General features: G+C 38.8%; 1 protein-coding gene across 4 annotated transcripts in view; it reads right to left on the minus strand.

The window, feature by feature from the left end:
- LRRC1 (leucine rich repeat containing 1) overlaps window positions 1-20178 on the minus strand; it is a 129506-nt gene that overhangs the window by 88616 nt on the left and 20712 nt on the right. Inside the window, exon 1 of one of the 4 annotated variants that reach the window (XM_077903637.1) lies at window positions 7370-7517. The exons of 2 other annotated variants lie outside the window; for them this stretch is intronic. Coding sequence is in view for 1 of the 2 variants with exons in the window: in XM_077903636.1 (XP_077759762.1) it covers window positions 7366-7377 (12 nt within the window). In the remaining variant the exon portion in view is untranslated. Of the gene's footprint in view, window positions 1-7365; window positions 7518-20178 lie in introns of those variants that run through there. One more of the 4 variants, XM_077903636.1, reaches the window with a different exon arrangement.

A 20178-nucleotide genomic window follows, 5' to 3' on the forward strand; every position in this document is an offset into this window, starting at 1 on the left:
AAAGGGTCAGAAAGGCTGGAAGATCCACCCTGGCCCTCTTCGTACAGTCTGGCAATTAGTGCCAGCTGTCAGCTAAGCACCTGTTTGCCACACAACCTCTGTCCTCTCCCTTATGATACAGCGGTTTCCCTACATGAAGCTCTCCAAACAGAATTCAAAAGTGGCAAAAGAAGAGGCTGCAAGGACTTTTGAGGCCTAAGCCCTGAAATGTGCATGCTGTCATTTTTGCCACATTCAGGGGGTTGGAGAATTAGTCTGTACTGGTAGATGGAAGCAGCAGCAAAATTCACACTGAAAAGAGGCATGGGATGGGAGAAACCTGGTAGATTAAATGGCCTACTACAAAGTAGGTAGGAACCTCAGTTATGCCACAGAAAAACATATATAAAACCTGGATAGACTATCCTAGAAAATTCTATGTTCGATCACAGAGCAATGACTTTTCTAAAGAAAATTCAAACAGAAAATAAAACAATTTATTGCGCAAACTTTGGCTAAGATTTTTGATTCGTGAGAAAGATATAGGTAAAGGGAAATCCCCAGGAAGTATTCACAGAATAGTGATAGAATAGTGATAGAATCAGTTGTCTGTGATTCGCAGAGAATTCAAATAATCATATTTCACATCTAAGATCTGAATTTGAAAGAGTTTTAGCAAACACTCAAAAATGAGAACTACTGATGAAAGAAGTGTTAACAGGACTTTTGTGTGTGTGTGTGTGTGCGCGCGCGCGCGCTTTGGTAAAGTGTTACGCAATGGGAATGTCCCTAGGTGAATCACTTTGTACCCTTGTTAAAAAAAAAAAAAAACATCAAATGATTGAAGGGCTCTTTTTAATTCCAAAACTTATAGGATTGCGTTTCCAAATACCTTCAGTGTACCTTAAGAAAAATGAAAATCCTATTAGTACACAATACAATAAGCATGAGGTTAAAAATGCATAAAATTACAGAAAGTAGATTAGTGGTTGCCTAGGAAATGGAAAATGATTGCTAATGGCTATGGGGTTTCTCTTGGGATGACAAGAATATTCTAAACTTCTATACTAACAACCACGCGATCATGCACTTTAAATGGGTAAACTGTATATATAGCATATGAGTCATATCCCAATAAGGATGTCAAACCAAGGATAGGATTGGCAGACACCAATGAAGAAGGAATCCCTTTTGGTAATAAAAGACTAAGTGAGGGACACCCAAACACCTTATGTAGTTGAATCCCAGTTTTTGATCTCTAGTTAACAGATAAGAAAACTGAGGCTTCCACCACATTTAGTGGCTTCCCTAACACTGCTGCCGGTTAATAGCATTCTTTAAGGAAAATTCTAAAACATGATCACTTTGGAAAATCACAGAATAACAACACACTCAGGTAACTAACTGGAAAAAAAAAAAAAAACATTTGGGAATGTATATTCTAATTAGCTAAATAAAATAAAGTCAGGGAAAGGGGGAGTTTTAGGCTCCAAAAGGGATAAGGAGTAAAACTGTGCCAATACGGTACTTCGTCTTGATTAATGAGTTGAAAGGGAAAGGAAAGGGCATGCTAATGAAACCAGCATGTAAGAGCACATAAGTAGTGTTGCTGCCTATTAGATCCAGGCCAAAAGAGTAGACATAAAAGGAAAGTAATCTAGACAGATAAGAAAATGAATCAACTTTTAGAGGATCATGGGCAGGGCGAGGTAATTCCAGATAAAGCCTTAGGCAAGGGGAAGGCTGACAAAGACAGGGAAAGCAGTAGACAGAAATCTGAAACAAGTTTATAATATGATATAGCAAAAGAGCATATAAAGAAAAAAGGTTTGGTCCAGTGTAGGGGCACGGGGGAAGGTATCACCCAGCACCAGGACAGTCCTGGTAAAATTCAAAAAAAAATTCAGTCTATTGAACTGGCAATTTTTTTTAAACAATCTTCAGATAAACTTAGAACTGTATTCAAAAGAAAGTCACAAATAATTAAGAATTTGAAACACTGACTTACAAAATTGAAAGCTTATATCCATGCACTATTGCATGGACCAGGTAAGAGGTAATAAACATGAAAGGAGATAAAGGTTTATTTAACTCCTCAATACAACTAACCACTTCCTCTATAGTCTGAAGCAGGAAGAAATATATTTCCTTGCCCATTTATTTGGCAAATAAATGAAACAGATCACAGGCAAAAAGTCTCCGGTTTTAAAATATAATTTTTTAAAACTGGTTCATGATTTAGCAGCACAGGTACCCCTTCTTTGTGCAAGAAAGAAAAAAGTGTGGGCTCTTGTCCTTACATGGCCCTAAAAGGTCATAGGTAAATCAAATTTCAGAGAAGCAAATCAGTTTCCCACTGAGCACTGCTGTCTGTACTTCAGCATTTAGAATAAAGATGCTTACATTTACTTTGCTTAAAATATTTCCCTTTCCAATTTTCCTGTCTCTGGGCTCCACTAATAATAATTTTATCCTCTCTCATTTGTTAACATAGCTGCATGTTGTCAAGGTGCTTTCATACATCATCAAGCTATAACCATTAATGGACCCTAACAAAGATATTAATGCCTTAAGGGTACTCCCCACCACCAACAATTAAAATAGCTCAGGAGTGAATCACTTTGAAAATCATGAAACCAGGAACATTTTATTTATTGTGCTGTGACCAGAAGAATAGGTGAGGCTGGTAGTGGTATTAGCAATGATTTAGAAAAGAAAAACCTTTGTTAAAATGAAGATTAATTATGTGCTTGCTTCAGTAGCACATATACTAAAAGCAGCATAAATCAGAACAGCATTACTTTACTGAGAACCTGAGTGGACAAGCCAAGGACATGGAAGGACATGCTAATGGCACAGATAGAGACTTGTCAAGACTTGGATTGAGCACAGAGAAGGGCCGAATACGACAAAGTAGGAAAAAAATATCAACCTGAAACACTATAGGGGAAGAATTAAACACAAGGTAATAAATTCAAGCACTGAACTATTACATGGCCACTAAAAATCTTGTTTCTCTATTAGGACTATATCAAAATAAAAAGCTTCTGCATAGCAAAGGAAATCATCAACAAAATAAACAGGCAACCTACTAAATGGAAAAAGACATTTGCAAAGATGCATCTGTACCTCCAACCTTTATAGATCCAAAATATATAAAGAACTTATACAACTCAACACTAAAACAAAACAAAAGCTGATTTAAAAAATGGGCAGAGGACCTGCATCGACATTTTTCCAAAAAAGACATCCAGACGGCCAACAGTCACATGAGATGTTCACTCATTAATCAGGAAAATGTAAATCAAAACTACAAGATATCACTCCACACCAGTTAGAATGACTAATATCAAGAAGACAAGAAACAAGTGTTGGTGAGGATGTGGGGAAAAAAGGAACCCTTGTGCAACACTGGTGGGAATGCAAACTGCCACAGCTTCTGTGGAAAACCACATGGAGTTTCCACAAAGAATTAAAAATATAAATACCATATGATGCAGTAATTCTAATACTGGATATTTACCCAAGGAAAATGAAAATACTAATTTGAAAAAATATATGTATCCCTATGTTTGTTTATTGCAGCATTATTTACAATATCCAAGATATGGAACCAACCTGAGTGTCTATTGGTAGATGAATGGATGAAGAAGATGTCACATTCACATGCGTGCGTGTGCGTGCACACACACCCATACACACACACACACAGGAATATTACTCAGCCACAAAAAAGAATGAGATCTTGTCATCTGCAACAACATGGATGGACCTAGAGGGTATAATGCTAAGTGAAATAAGAGAAAGACAATATTATATGATTTTACTTACATATGGAATCTAGAAAATAAAAGTTACAACAACAAAAAAATCAGGCTTTTAAATACAGAGAACAAACTGATGATTGCCAGAGGGGAGGCAGGTGGGGGGCAGAGTGAAAGAGATAAAGGGGATTAAAAGATATAAACTTCCAGTTATAAAATAAATAAACCACAGGGATGAAAATTACGGCACAGGGAATAGAATTAATAATGTTGTATGGTTACAGATGGTGACTACGCTTACTATGGTGAGTATCAAGTAATGCATGGAATTGTCAATTCAGTATGTTATACATATGAAACTAATATAATATTGTATGTAAATTATACTTCAATAAAAAATGTAAAAGTCCTGTTTCTGATGAGTATTTAATAATACAAATAAATACATGTATTCTAGGGTTCTCAAAAAAGAATCTAAATTTGTATACACAGTATAATCCTTACTTTGCTTATACATAATGGACTTTTAGGGAAAAACTTTTTTAAATTTATTTATTTAAGTTTTAGGTGGTTAACATACAGTGCAATATTGGTTTCTGAGGGGAAAAAAACTACTTTTAAAAGGTAAATTTTCAGGCAGCCTGGGTGGCTCAGCGGTTTAGCGCCTGCCTTCAGCCCAGGGAGTGTCCTGGAGACTGGAATTGAGTCCCACGTCAGGCTCCCTTGCATGGAGCCTGCTTCTCCCTCTGCCTGTGTCTCTGCCTCTCTTTCTCTCTTTGTGACTCGCATGAATAAATAAATAAAATCTTAAAAAAAAAAAAAAAAGGTAAATTTTCTGGTATTAAAAAAAAAAAAAAAAAAACTTAAACTCAATGACTCAGGATCATTCAACCTCTGGGTGTTGATGCTTTGTACCACAGAAAGCCAAAGATTCTATTTATCTGAAGGAAGGGTTGTTTTTCCTTCAAACTTGAACCAACTCTATCTTCAAGCAAAACCTGAAATCAGTTTACATACCAAAAAAGTTCTTCCAAAAGAAGTCAAAGAGATATTCAAGTAAGTTTATTAAAAGTGATCTTATATTTTGGCACAGGATACTCAATAAGGTTGAATTTTTCATATATTGTACTCAATATATATGTACATGATTCAAATGGAATAAAATGTGTTTAATGGACATCTGTCTTGGGTTCAACACAATTTATCTAAGCTAATAGTGTTAATCAGCTATATTATATATATTACATATATATATTATGCCTAGTTTATGCAGAGTTTTGAAATGAAGAAAAAGATACTCAAACAAGATGTAGTCCTTACTCTCAAGGGACACCCAGGAGCTGACACAAAACCAGTAAATTAAACTACAAGGGAGAAAAAGAGAAAATTACAATAAACGAGGCACAAAATGCTACATAAGGATAATAAATGTCTCTTGTCATAAACTACATGTTATGCTCCTTCAGGTTAAATTTTAAGAAGTCAACTAGGGGGCAGCCCGGGTGGCTCAGTGGTTTAGCGCTGTCTTCGGCCCAGGGCCTGATCCTGGAGACCCGGGATCAAGTCCCGCGTCAGGCTCCCTCCGCCTCTTTCTCTGTGTGTCTCTCTCATGAATAAATAAATAAACTCTTTAAAAAATGTGTCTTTAAATAAATAAATAAATAGTCAACTAGGCTGTTTTATGATCAGTCATGCCACACCAATAAGATCAAAGATTTCTATGAATCAGATTCCTATGAAAGGTTCCTATGAATCCATTCATAAGAATGGATTCTTCAGGGAAATTATGTTAGGAATATTGTTTCTGAATTTTCCCAGGAAATACACCAATCTTTGGATCAACAAACAGTTCCTCTGAAGTAACAAGCTCAGCTAAGAAAAGAGATGGGCCCTTGTCTTGAAAGTACAGAATATCTTAGACTGCCCATTAGTTAATGTTTCTCACTTCCTGAAGCAATAAATGGATACCCTCCCTAGTCAACGTTTGATCTTTCTGGATAGCAAGCAAGAAATGGAAGAATTCAGTCACTGACACAGCATTTCAAAAATTAATCTGAGTTACCAGCATACGATCATTCAAGAATGGCACATGACCTTCTAAGGCAACATTTAATGTCACTTTCAGCGTGTACTAATTATAAGTAAAGGGGAAAGAGAAGAAGTGTGTCTCATAGCTGGTAATGCTCAAGATGACCAAATTGTTTTAAACCATTATCAAGAGACCTTCAAGGGTGGAGGGAAGGACCTCACTAACCATGGAGTACATATGGCATTTTGGCATATTGCAGCCATGAACCCGTCTCTAACAAACTGCTCTAGTGGGAGTCATAATGTTACTATATTTAGTTTGGAGAGTTGGTTTCAAGGAATTGCCAAGGTACTTTTCCAGAAGAGGCAGGAGTTCATCATCAAGCAGAATATAGCAGACATTAAAAGAACTAATAACCCAAGTATCAGATACATAACTACTGAAGTCTCACATGACTTCAAACAATTTAAATGTGCAACCTGATGTCTGCAGAAGCTAAGAAGTCAGTGTTAGGGCCTAACCACATTTCAGCCATTTAGAAATATAATGATCACTGCAGGGGATCCCTGGGTGGCTCAGCGGTTTAGTGCCTGCCTTCGGCCCAGGGCGCGGTCCTGGAGTCCGGGGATCGAGTCCCACATTGGGCTCCCTGCATGAAGCCTGCTTCTCCCTCTGCCTGTGTCTCTGCCTCTATGTCTATCATGAATAAATAAATAAAATCTTTTAAAAAAATAATAATGATCACTGCAGAATTTAATAGTGCAGAAGGGATTAACTTGTCCTAAAACATTTTCTACATATTCTAAATACACATGAGCTACAACATACATTTTGGCATTTCCACAATCACATTTTAAGATTAAAATTGTGTGATTTAGTAATTTGGGGAGAAGAGTGTCTCTCCACCTAGGTATGTTTATGTTTCAAAGTATTTATAGCTCCTCTAAGAGAGCAGCCTTGCATCTTCAAACTAAGTCCTCTCTGATTTAAATTTCTCACACACACTAAATTCACACTGTTTCCTACTGGCTGACCAAAACAGTTGTGAAAAGCAAGATGAAATGGAAAAAAAAAAATGAGAGTAGACTCCCTAGCAACTCACAAACAGTTATGCAAAAACAAAACAGCTCATGCTGATTGCCACATTTTAGCCCCACAAAATGAACTAAATATTAAATTCTAATATTAATCCAGATGAAGAACCACAAACACAAGGCCTAATTTTGAAAACTTTCTGAATTGCCCTACTGTTTAAGGAACAAGAAAAACCATTAGTGTCCAACTGATTCTGCTCGACTCCCATGGTCTGCAGTTCCATCTGATTAAATGCTAAAGTCTAACAAGTCTGCTTTCTTTGTGATGAGGAAAGGCAAAGCCCTCTCAGAGTCACATCTTTAAGCTGCTCCTTCTGACATTCTTTAAATTTTATTTTTACTGTTTATTTTTACTGTTTACTTAGGTAAGAGGCCAAACTGACATTCCTAGGACTCATTTAATATAAGAATATACACCTCAATTAAAAAAAAAAAAAAAAGAATGTACAGCAATAATGGATGGTGGCCTGTGGGCCACACAAAGAACCATTCCACTTACTAACCACAACATCTGTCTAAGGACATGGTTCGTTCATTGTGACAAAGATCTTCAAAAAAGTTCTGGCAGTGTGCTTGTATTGCTGATCTGCTGGTTCCCCGGGATAAAGACTACAAACTAAGAACTCATTCATTCAGTACATCACCTCAAGAGTTCTCAGAGTCAGAAATCTCTTTGTGACATGAGATCAATAAGAACATTTGAGAAACATTCAAGAAAAAGGAAATGAGGGAATCCTAAAGGAAATGAACGAATCCCAAAATAAAGTATAAGAGACAACAGCATTCCTTCAGTTCCTGGACTTCCAGGAAATAAGCAACAGCTACCAAGGGTCCAGACAGAATGGCATGAACCATGCTGCATGCAATGTTCTGAGGTAGTTCTGTGTTCCCAAATTTCTGTGCTACTGCTCCAGTCTCCTAATCCCAGCTGAGTGTAGCTTTCAACCCAGATATCTAGAATTCATTTATCTATGTTGTGGCTCACTATACTATATCATCTGTACCAAAGAGGGCTGACCCTGACCTGGAACCACTGCCTCCTTTTCTCCCTGGAATCACCCTCCACAGCCTGGCAATCCTGAGGGATGACTCATCAAGGACTTCTTTGAGGAAAGAATATCTCTTATGTATAGGTTAAAGCAATTTAAAATTAAAATGCAAAAAAATAAAATAAAATAAAATAAAATAAAATAAAATAAAATAAAATAAAATAAAATAAATTAAATGCTACATTATATTACTCAGCCATTAGAAAGGATGAATACCTACCATTTGCTTCTATGTGGATGGAACTGGAGGGTATTATGCTGAGTGAAGTAAGTCAATTGGAGGACAATCATCATATGGTTTCAGTCATACGGGGAATATAAGAAATAGTGAAAAGGATTATAAGGGAAAGGAGAGAAAATGAGTGGGAAAAATTAGAGAGGGTGAAAAAACATGGGAGACTCCTAACTCTGGGAAAGGAACAAAGGGTAGTGGAAGGGGAGGGGGGCAGGGGCAATGGGGTGACTGGGTGATGAGCACTGAGGGGGACACATGATAGGATGAGCACTGGGTTATACTATATGCTGGCAAATCAAACTTCAATTAAAAAAAGAAAAAAGAAAATGCTACATTATGAGAGTAGACTTTGAAAAGTCTAATTTCAAGAACTTTCCAACACTTTACTTTTAGTAAAAGCAGCTCTAAAATGCCTCTAATGTGAACTTAGAATTAATGGGAAATGCTTCTAATGTGCGAGGTGCTAGTCTAGGGACTCAGCATACATAATCTCATTTAATCCTGTAACTCTGAGCCGGGCAACCACTTTAATTTCACACAAGTAATGAAATTGGAGCACAGAGAGTTTACATACCTGGACTCAGTTTACATGGGTGTGTCTACCTGTCTATTATAAACAGTAGGGCAAAAAAGCGCTGTGGAATCCAAGGTCTATAATTCCAATTCCCTAATCTACTGGCTGTCTGTGTGATCTCAAATGAGTTGCTTCACGTCCATGCCTCGGCTTCCTCATCTGTAAAAGGGGGTAATAATAGCATCTATTTCTCACAGATCTGTAGTGATAATTATATGAGCGAATACAGGTAAAGTGTTTAGAACAGTGCCTGACTGGCATGTGAGAAATGCTTAATAAATGTTAGCTATAATGACTCTTGCATAGCCACATAACACACCCTCCTACATATCCAAGTTAGTAAGACTCTTCAAATGTAAGACCTTTAGATCCAATGATAAATCCTGTTGCCTCTGGAGTATACAGGTAGGACAGAGCTCAATGCTGAACAAGAATGTCAATACATTTGAAGACTTCTTTCATTTTCAAAAGCAGAGAAGGAACACAAACAAAAAGGCATTATACACATAAATCAACAGATGGCTGGGGCCAAAAGTTTAAAGAGCCTCAGGAAAAGACCTAAGTATGAGCTAGCAAGTCCAGTAATCCACATTCTATCAAGTACTTGAGCTACTATCCAAACACAGCAAGTAAATTCAAAACAACTGTTTCATCAAATCATTAGAAACAAAATAAAGCAAAAAAGTAAACTGAAACTTACATGAAAGAGCTGTATTCGGGGAAGTTCAGTAACCTAGATAGTGCTTAGCTAGCTAATCAAGACTTAGGGTGGGTCTGACCTGGGCACAAAAGAAACACACAGTGGGAGGGGACCAGACAGCTGGAAGGTCTGACCTAGAGTAAGGGCTGAGTACATCAGAGACCGCTGGGCAGCCCACAGCTCCCATGACAGACAGGCTCAGCACCACAGGATGCTGCCCTGAGGCAGGACTCCTCTAGTTCTGGCCCTGCACAAGATGGCAAACGGACTCAACTAGATCCCTGAACTCCCTTCCAGTGCTAACAGTCATTGATTCTAATTATGAAAAAGGAAGGGAAGAAAGCAGGTGACACAGATTACCCATGTTCTTTTCCTTGGCCTTTAAAATGAGAGCTTCCAACTCTCAAATGGGTTATGTTCCAAATTGCCATTTGTAGGTCACAGGTGGAAACCAGGAATGCACGTCCATATGCATAGGAACAACATTACTCGCCCCCAACCAGTACAAACGTGTCCTCTCAAAGCTTTCCAACGGCTATCCACTAGTTTCAGAATGAAGTAGAAACTCAATTTCATATTCAGGGAGCTCTTAACCTGGGTATCCTCTATACTATCAACATTTTTGTAGCTTTTGACAGCTTATAAAGTGCTTCCTTATATGTCATGCCACCAGAAGAACCACCCAGTGAGCAGTCAGTCATTGGGAATTGAACTTTAGAAAGGCAACATGGCACATAAAGCCACACCCATACCCAGCCTGTCTGGCTTGCGAGTCCAGCATCCTGTCCTGTCTACCATTTGCCCCACAACTGCCCCAGTGGTCATTCTAAGTTCAGCTCCCACACCCACAGACCTATGCACCCCATGCTCTAGCCCCAGTGAATCACTTACCATGTATCATGCCTTTACTGTCCCAAACACCCTTTTCCACTACCAACATCTTAATCTCTTTATAACATTACAACCTCTCTCAAGCCTCTTTACCCAATTACCTAGGCAAAATTAAAACTGTTCCTCCAAAGCATTTTGTCTGTGCTCCTCCACTAGACGAATAAGCCCCTGTGGTAATAAACCATAACAACCACACTACTGTGTCTCTTGGAACACTTACCACAGTTCTACTACACAATAAATATCCAATGCACAGTTGTCCAGTGAAGTGGCCTAACACTATTTTGTCTGTTTTTTTTTATTAAAATATTTACTAGAAAATGAATGCTAAGTTCTAATTCAAGATATTTAGAGTATATCTATGGTCTGTAAGCCACACCAACCCCATACCCCCAACCTCCAGTCAGGAAACAGGGAGGAGGGGGTGCAGCTCTTGTGTCAGAATGGAGAGCACCAAACACTTCAAATTTTAAGAATTTCTGGGCAAATTGTTAAGTATATGGATTTCTAGGCCCCACCTCAGACTTGTTAATGCACCATCTTCAGGAGGAAGGGCTTGGTGATCTGATAGTTTAACCAGTGCTCCCAGTTAATTCTTTTGATCAAGCAAGTTTTGGAAACACTGGCTTTGACTACTGGGTTTCGATCCTGGCTGCCTATTAGAACCACAAAAGTATATCTTGCCTGAGATAAGGCCAGGGTTAAACCATACAATCATTGCGGGGGCAATATAGTCCCTAAGAGGATGAAAATTAATGGTTGGGTATTTTTAAAGTCTTGGCTATTACAATGGTCTGTGGTTCATAGCACATCTGTGGCATTAAAATTTTATGATGGAAGGTGCAATTAGGCAAAATATGTCTAAAGAGGCTCCTGTGAGGTGGGGGCGGGGGGTGGAAGCAAAGGAGGGCCAAGAGGCTGATAAAGAAAATAAGGTTGAGAAACACTAGCTTAAAGTAATGACAAATGTGAACAGCTCTTGAAATGTGCATACAGTAAGATTTTCCCTTTGCCCCACATGTTTGTCCTACAGTTGCTTTGAATTAAAGATCTGCTAACTGAGGGGCAAGTCAAACATGATGTGGGCTTGAATGTGGGAGCCTGACGATATATGAGCACCTTCAGAACAATGCACCTTATCAAATACAAGCTTTCATGAATACAATGAAATTTTACTCAGCCATCAAGAAAATGAAATCTTGCCATTTGCAACGACATGGATGGAACTGGAGGGTATCTTGCTAAGCAAAATAAGTCAGAGAAAGACAATTATCACATGACCTCACTCATATGACAAACCATAAGAGACTCAATCATAAGGCAAAAATTAAGGGCTGCTGGAGGGGAGGGGGCTGAGGAGATGGGGTAACTGGATGATGGACATTAAGGAGGGCATGTGATGTAATGAGCACTGGGTATTATATAAGACTGATGAATCGTTGAACTCTACCTCTGAAACTAACAATACATTATATGTTAATTGAATTTAAATAAAATATAAATAAATAAAGCTTTTAATATATTATCCATGGCAATTGAGAATTTTTTATTCTCCTTTTTTTAAAAAAAAAAAGATTTTATTTATTTATTCATGAGAGACACACAGAGACAGAGACAGGCAGAGGGAGAAGCAGGGTCCATGCAGGAAGCCCAATTCAAGACTCGATCCCAGGACCCCAGGATCACACCTCAAGCTGAAATGAAAGCAGACACAACCACTACGCCACCCGGGCCTCCCCTTTATTCTCCTTTTGCAATCTTAGGCCAGAGTGTGGTTGGACATCCCTTCTCATTTCAAACTGGCTTATGTTTAGGGTATAGGAGCCCTATACCCTAAACATAAATCAAAATGAGGCTCTAGGCTGGGAGATGGTGTAGCTTCTTTAGGTTTAAATTTTTAAAAATCCAGATGCATTTCACAGTGGGTCCTTCCCAAGACACATGGTCTGGCCAGATGTAGTGATCAGGAGACCAAAAGAGGGATGAATGTACAACCCGGATGCTATACGAAGATCACACCTGAGCAAGCGTACATGTACATTTGCAGGCAGAATGTCAGCAGGAGGGGGTGGCAGCCCCAGATGGAAAGAATTGTCATCACAGATGAGCAAGGAGAAGAAATGGAACTGTGATCATGCTCTTCCTCTGCTTGAAAAATCCTTCAGGACAGGTAGCCAGTAAGTTGCTCAAAGGCGTAGAAGCCAGCAACAACTAGACAAGGGGAGCACAAGAATGCAGGCAATAAAAAAGTATATATGCCATAAAAAACAGAAAGTAGATCAACAGAATATAAAAATCCTAATTTTAAAATAGCTTAAAGACGATCTAGTCTAGGATCCCAGAGGCTGGCCCATCTCCTGCCCCCCACCCGCCCCTGCAAACCAGTTCTTAGTCTACTGCATAAGCCTCAGATTCCCAGACTCCACCCTCAGGGAGTTTGAGCTCGCAGTGGGCTGATGCACACTGGTTTATAAAGTTATCCAGGTGATTCTGATGAACAGCCAAGTCCTGCTTTTATAAACAAAGAACCCAACTCCCATCCTATTTATAATGGTCTTCCATCTCCCTCAATGACTACTGCTCCATTTCAGAATACTCAGTACAATTTCTAATGCTATTTGGCCAAAAAAATTCTTTGTTTTTGAAGCCGCTATCAACTTACCCAGTTTCAATACCTCCAGAGACAGAAAGCATACCTATAATGTTTATAAGACTCCCTATTTCCCACACCAATGACTTGTCTGCCAATTCCCAGCGGTAATTTTCAAAACTGTGGCAGTACAGAGAGCTCACTGAACAGCAGAGGTTGAGACTCACATGGCATCCAGGCTCCTCAGCACTAAGAGGACTGACTGGCTGCCCAAATTAGCAGGCTCCTATATAAGCACATTTTTAAGGCAAGGCAGCCAAATTTTGAACCTGGTTACTTTTCAAACATTTCCTCCTCCATGTAGACCCAGAAAACCCTACATTCAAACCCGACTATAGATTCAAGATTTGGAACCTACAATCATTATGAAGCATTCCTAAAAACCACACAAACCAAATGTCTAAGGAAAACTTCATGCACCGTCGTCTCCAACTTTTTGCCAGGCAAAAGTTAGTACTTCCCAGGATACTAGAACATGCTCAGTACAGAATCACACAGCCTCATGGCAAAATTTGGTCACAACCCACAAAGAGCTGAAAGTGAGTCAGGAGAGAAGATGTGCAGGGAACATCAAGTCAAATGGCCTATGAATATTTGAAGGCTTGTCATATGGTCAAAGAATTGGACTTGCTTGGTATGGCCTGGGAGCAGGAAAAAAGGAAGAAAAATGTCCCTCTATATATTGAGCTAAAATGTGACAGAGTCCTCTGGGAATAGAGTGAACCCTCTGTGCAAATACAGGTCAGGTAACTACTTTGTATGGTTTTATGAAGGAAACTGATGAATCAGAAGGATGGTTCATCTAGAAAGTGCCTTCTTGACCCTAAGATTCTACAAGCACCATTTCCTTACATATTCTCCTCCTCCCACTCAAAATTTACAAAGGTTCTTAGATAACAGCTTGTGATATGCACTTTGGCCTATAATTAACTAGCACCAAGTACAGTATTTGCAAGAAACAGCAAAGCAATCTACAGGTTATCTGGGGTCAGAAGACAGCATCCAAAATTCAAGTTAGAACATGATGTCACATCCCCTGGAGAACTAGAAGAAAAAAGAGGAAGGCCTGAATATAAAAATAACAAAATAGTATTACTTTTCTTGAATACTGGAAGGAGGGAGAAAAGAGTGAGGCAAACAGTATCATCAACTTGGCTTTTTATGAGGATATATGCTGTAATACATTAAGTTCTTTATATCCTTCCTTGTGAGTTATAAAGAACTTTAAAATACGGAACTTTAATTGAGTCTTATCAATATTTTCCATGCTAATAGAAGCTCTTGTTCCATTTTTAAATTTAAAAAGTAAGCCTTCTAGATGAGAACACTGTGAGCTGGAAAAGACATATCTGAGTGAAGTGAACCTCAGAGAACAAATGACCATAGCTTAGCTCTGATCACACTGGAGATCAGGGAAGATGGAGAATTTGGGAAACCATAAAGTTTGAACCTGGGAGATGAATCTTAGCATCCAATCTATTTTTGTGTATTTGTGGTGGCTGAGCTGCAAGAGTGAAAGAATGCATCATACATCAGGTTTTGCTTAAACATCCCTCCCCCAGCACATGAAAGGCTCAGCCCCTAACTGGCCTCAGCCTTCCCTACTGATGGGAATGAGTTCACATCTCCCTGGAATACACATGTGGATCAAAAGTCTGCAAGAACAAGATATCATAGGGAATGAATTCTCCATGAAGCCAATATTCCCTTGCATTATGAAGAAGCATATGCCACCAGGACCCAGAATGAAAAAAAAAAAAAATGGAATGAGAGAGAATTCAGTTACAGTCAATGAGATTTCAGAACTTTGCCAGCAACAGGGAGGAGACCATTTGTCTAATAATCCTGAGTGAACCACAATCAAAATGTGAACCAACTGCTCCATTGTCCATGCATCTAGCAGGACCTACCTACTAGCCCAGCAACCATACAATCACTGAAAACTTGCCCTCCCTGGCAACCTTTAGGAAGATACACTTTCACTGCTCTCAGTCACTTGCTTAGGAGGATAATGGGAATGCCAACAACATTCCAGGCTACAGAAAGATTGGTAGAATAAACCTCATCTTATTTTGCCCTGACCTCTTTCATTCCAAGGGTTTACTTGAATGAGTGAGCTTTCTCTGGCTTTTTGTGGGCCTTTATTTTGGTGTTTGAACACTCAAGAGGCGAGTTTTAACCACATTCTTTGGTCTCCCTCTGGCATCTGAGCCTTTGCTATTGCTGTATCCTCCCCAACTCCTCTGCAATTTTCCTCCCTCGATAGCTGTGTTCTTCTTGTCAAGGATCTGTACTCATTACTGGCCACCTGACATTTTAACAGTCGATGAGCTATTCTTACAGGACCTAGAAATATACTGCTGGGGGAAGAACAAAGAGAAAGTGGTATTTCAATTCATGACAAGTGTAGTAATTATATTTCCTTTAACAAATTTATTTCAAAATAATCATTGACAAAGCCTAAACGCTTTTGACTGGCCCCATTCAAAAAGGGGGTGGGGACAATTTCACACTATATATATATATTTTAGTTTTTAAAACAGCCTACCATAAAAAATAAAAAATAAAATAAAACAGCCTACCATGAGAAAGCAAAGCATTAACCCTGACATGTTTCCAAAGTCAATCTTGCAATGCAGCATCAATGTCATGAGCCAGAGCAGTTAACTGGGGAGGTAAAAAAGCCTCCTTTCCAGACATCTGCACAGAATCTGGGAAAGGCTACTAAGGTGCAGTAACCTGAGAAGGAATAGAAAGAATGTATTAAAAACTTAAAGGCAATGATTACTTCTTAGATAGCCATCAAGACCATCCAATGTTCTCAGAGTAAATGAGGATACAAAATGGAAATCCCATGCACCTCAAAGTGCAGTGGGGGCTCTCAATGATGGGCCCCATGGAGTCTGTGAGTTGGGTGACTCAGCCTTTAGGCATACAAAGCACAAGGCCAGGATACTTTGAAGGGCACTCAAAAAATGCTTTCATTTAAGGTCAAAAGAAAAGAAAATGAATATAATTAACAATGAATCCAGTCTGAATTTTGTCTATCACAGTCACAAAATATGACCAGTAATAATTTCATGGAAGAAAGGGCCCATGAAGGCAATGTGCCTATGCTAGGACCCAGGAGAGTGGTTACTCCGCTCTTTCTATAGAGAAAAAGCAGATGCCAGCGAGTTTCTCAGGGTCCAAGGCAGATGCGTGAGAATCTACAGGCATTCAAATGATGTACGCCATTAACACAAATGATTTTCCGCAGTGAAAGCTAAACAGTGAACTCTATTATAAAATGCACAAAGTAAAGGGGAAAAAATAACTTCTGCTTTCAATTGTTCAAAGAAAGCTTGGTACAAGTGACAGATTCTTAAGTGTTCTCTAAATGATAGAAAATAAGCTCTGACATCAGAAGAAAGAACAAATAAGTCAAAAGATCCTTAAGGAGACCCTTTTATGTAATAATAGTGTTGGCTTTCGAGGAGCCTGGATGGCTAAGTCAGTTAAAGTCTGCCTTCAGCTCCAGGTCATGACTCTGAGGTCCTGAGATTGAGCCCAGCATCAGGCTCCCTGATCGTTGGGAAGTCTGCTTCTCTGTCTGCCCCTCTGCCTCACTTGTGCTCACACACACTCTCTCTCTTTCAAATAAATAAAATCTTTAAAAAAAAAAAAATAGTGTTGACTTTATAGTGTGTTGTCTTATTCTTTTCTCCTGTGGTCACATCTACTTCATTTTAAAATAGTATTCTTGCCCAACTGTGATTTTACTATATGTACACTTCAACGTATTGCCCTTTCTTTGTACAATATGACATCATGAATAATTTCCTATATCCTTACATGGAGCACCTGGAATTCACCAAAGTCTACGACAATACCTCCTATGGCTTTCTGGACAAAATGGAGAGCCAGAGCAGAAAAATAAAATAGAGGACTCAAAACTGTTCAAATAATCAAAGTCAACTCAAAGCATGCTCACCAGTGGGCTCATTATCTACCTGTTGGACCAACTGTGGGGGTATGATCCAGGGCCTCACACTGTTCAGTGTTTTAACTAATGAATTTAAGACACTAATACTCATCAGCAGTGTGCCTACTATTTGCAAAACTCTGTATTACATGTTTTTCACGTATGGACTTACTTTACCCTCATAATAAGCTTGTCGAGATAAAGATTTTCCCATTTTGTACTAAGGAAAGAGTATGGGGATGGAAGTTCAAGGAGCGTGAATGACTTCCGAAGGTCAAAATCAGCAAAGAGTGGAATAGAAGCCCCAGTTCCATTTCCAGCTCCTACCTTCTTTCCATTCAATGGCACTTTTATTCCATTTTCAGGGTTCCTGAAACTAGTAAGTTAAATAAAAATCAGATGGAAAAAGATCTCTTTATAGGCAGTTATCATAGAGCTAATACACTAATCTAATGAGATTAAAGTATGATGTCTTACAATTGGATCCGAGAAAACTTAAAATTCTGTACAGAATAATGGAGACTTGACACAAAACCAGCATGCATGAACAAAGCTTGGGATGGGTTTACCTATAAAGCTCAATGTAAGTCTAAGAGTGGTTTACCAAAGGTGCACACATTAACTAAACTATAAACTCATTATGAATCCAATAATAATGGAGTATGCATTTATATGCTTTAGGGCCACATTCATAAAAGTATTATGCCCAGAATGAAGGGATAGGATTTTGCTGGTATATCTCATTTGGGATATCACATTTTAAAATGTTTTGGCAAAAAATAACATCTCTGTAAAGGCATAACCTGGAAAAATTAATGAACTAGAAATTTTTAATTGAATATGAGACTATATAGAAGTGGGGGTAAGTAGATTCAAGGACAGAGAGGATGGTGGCATACATTGCTTCAAACACACAGAGCCCCCTCTGCCCTCACCTTCCATAAGACTTTATATTTCTTTGGTCCATGCCCTGGGAGGTTTTGCACTCCTTTACAGATGTATGAGCAGATACAGTACCTTCTCAATCCAAGACTAAAAAAATTAAGATTCTGGTAATAGCAATTTAGCTTTCTCCCCCCAGAGCTTACTTTATACCCATTCAAGTCATCATTTAGGCACTTCTGTAAAGAGAGAGCAGGGACGCCATTTCTTTAAGTACTTTTCAAGGCCCCATTGAATGGCATCTACCTCCCACTCCTTCCTGCCAGAAACATGAATCCAGGGAAGGATAAGAAGATAAATGTGACGGGCAACAAAGGAATGTGTTGAGACGTAAACCCGGAAAAGATATCTGAACATCATTTCTCCAAACTGTCTTTCCCTTGTTAACCCTCAGCATCTCATCACTTCCACTGAACTCACTTTTCTGGCAAGATACTCCAGTTACTGTCTGACTCTCACCTGTCTCTCTCTTCCATAACTCTCAGCAATTCTGTTTTCTGATCTTACAGGGCTTTAACCCAGCCTCTGATCATTCCCCACATGGGTCACTACTGCCACTTCTCCAGCCTCTCCACCTGCAGTGCAGCTAACTGGGAAATCCTCCATGGTGCTGTTTGCTGCTACTGGCGGGGTCGGCGCCCTCCCTGGCGGCTTCAAACTCCAGATGCATGGGCTGCACAAAGCATTTAGCTGCCCTACATGAGTTCCGACGCTCTGCCTCAGATGACTCAGACCTCAGAAGATAAAAACCTTTACAAAATAAGATTAAGTCAGGATTGAAGTACCCACTGCCACTTCATAGAAGGAGTGAAAGGAAGTAGACCTGGAAAATCACTTCTTTGACCATGATACCTATTCCACCAGGAAAAATTCAAGGGTATATTCAAAAAAGAAGGAGAAGAAGAAACAATTTAGAAAGTGTTTTTGACTTAATTCCTCCCTTCTCTCTCTTTCCGCATGTTTATCACATCACACATAAATATGCAGGCACATGGTCACACAGGGTTTATCACTGTTCTGGAAAAAGGAGATACTGTACAATGTAATCTGCATCTTTCTTCTCTTACAAAATGATATATCGAGAAAGTTCCTCCGTGACAACTAATTAATAAATTAGATCTAACCTCATCTTTGTAAGGATTGTACCACAGTCATGGCACATATGTATCACAGTTTATTCAACCATTTCTCTGACAGCACTCATTTTATTTCCTTTCCTTTTTTTCCCTTTGTTCATTTTCCTTTTTTTGTTTGTTTCTCTTTTGCCACCACCAGAATGCATTAATAAAAATCCTTCCATATATATTTTGGCACACTGGTATTTCTATTTTTAAAACAGAATGCCAGAACTGGAATTGCTGGGCTTGATTTTTCAATTTTAATAGATATTGCTGAACACGCCTTCCAAAAGGGCCATTTCACTCACATATCCACTATTACCCTACATCCCAGCTGCAGGTTTTTAAAAGATAATTTGTATTAATGCTTGTATATCCACAAACTGTCTCTGGAAAGATACAAAGTAATAGAAAAGCAGCTTTCCCGTCCAAAGAGGAGTGCAGGACAGGGAAACAGGGAAGAGACACCCACTTTCCACTACACATACTTTTTATACTGTCTTAATGTTTTATCGTGTCCATATATTACAGGTTCAAAATACAAAATGCTCTTTAAAATATTAGTAGATGTTTCAAAGAAAATAAATATTGATCTTATGGCAATGGCTCTATGTAACTAAATGTTGTGAAGTTAAAATGCATGGAATTCATTTTAAATAATCCTTTTGGAGTACCTATGTTGCTCTAGATTTTAGGGATATAAAAATTACGGCAGCCCCTTCCCTCAAGGAACTCAGAGTCCAGTAAAGAAAAAGACCAGTATGCAACATCCACAATGCCAGGTGGCAACTAAGATGCTCAGGGTGAAAGATGCCTTTAGGTTTGTTCAGGAGCCAGGAACTGGCATGCAGGTGAGGCATTAGACAATCACTACCTCTGGTTTATGAGTGACTTTTTTTTTTCTGCCTCTTTAAATATCTCTGTGTTTGTCAAGGTTTCAAAATGGGCATCAATATCACTCCCAAATTTGGGGCTAAAAAAAATTACAACCCCTCAAAATCAGTTGCCAAAATCAAAAATATCAACCCAAATGAATTTTTTTAGCTTAAAAGTTGAAGCACTAATTAAAATCCTGGCTATTTCTGTCTTAACTAATGTGCTATCATGTTTTTAAAGGCAGAAGATTGCTGGATTTTTAGAGGCTGTTCAGGCTGTTGCAGATTCACAAGAAGTAGTCAAAGAATCAGAA

This window comes from Canis aureus, chromosome 7 (genome assembly GCF_053574225.1).
Source record: "Canis aureus isolate CA01 chromosome 7, VMU_Caureus_v.1.0, whole genome shotgun sequence".
In the NCBI taxonomy this organism is placed as follows: domain Eukaryota; kingdom Metazoa; phylum Chordata; class Mammalia; order Carnivora; family Canidae; genus Canis; species Canis aureus.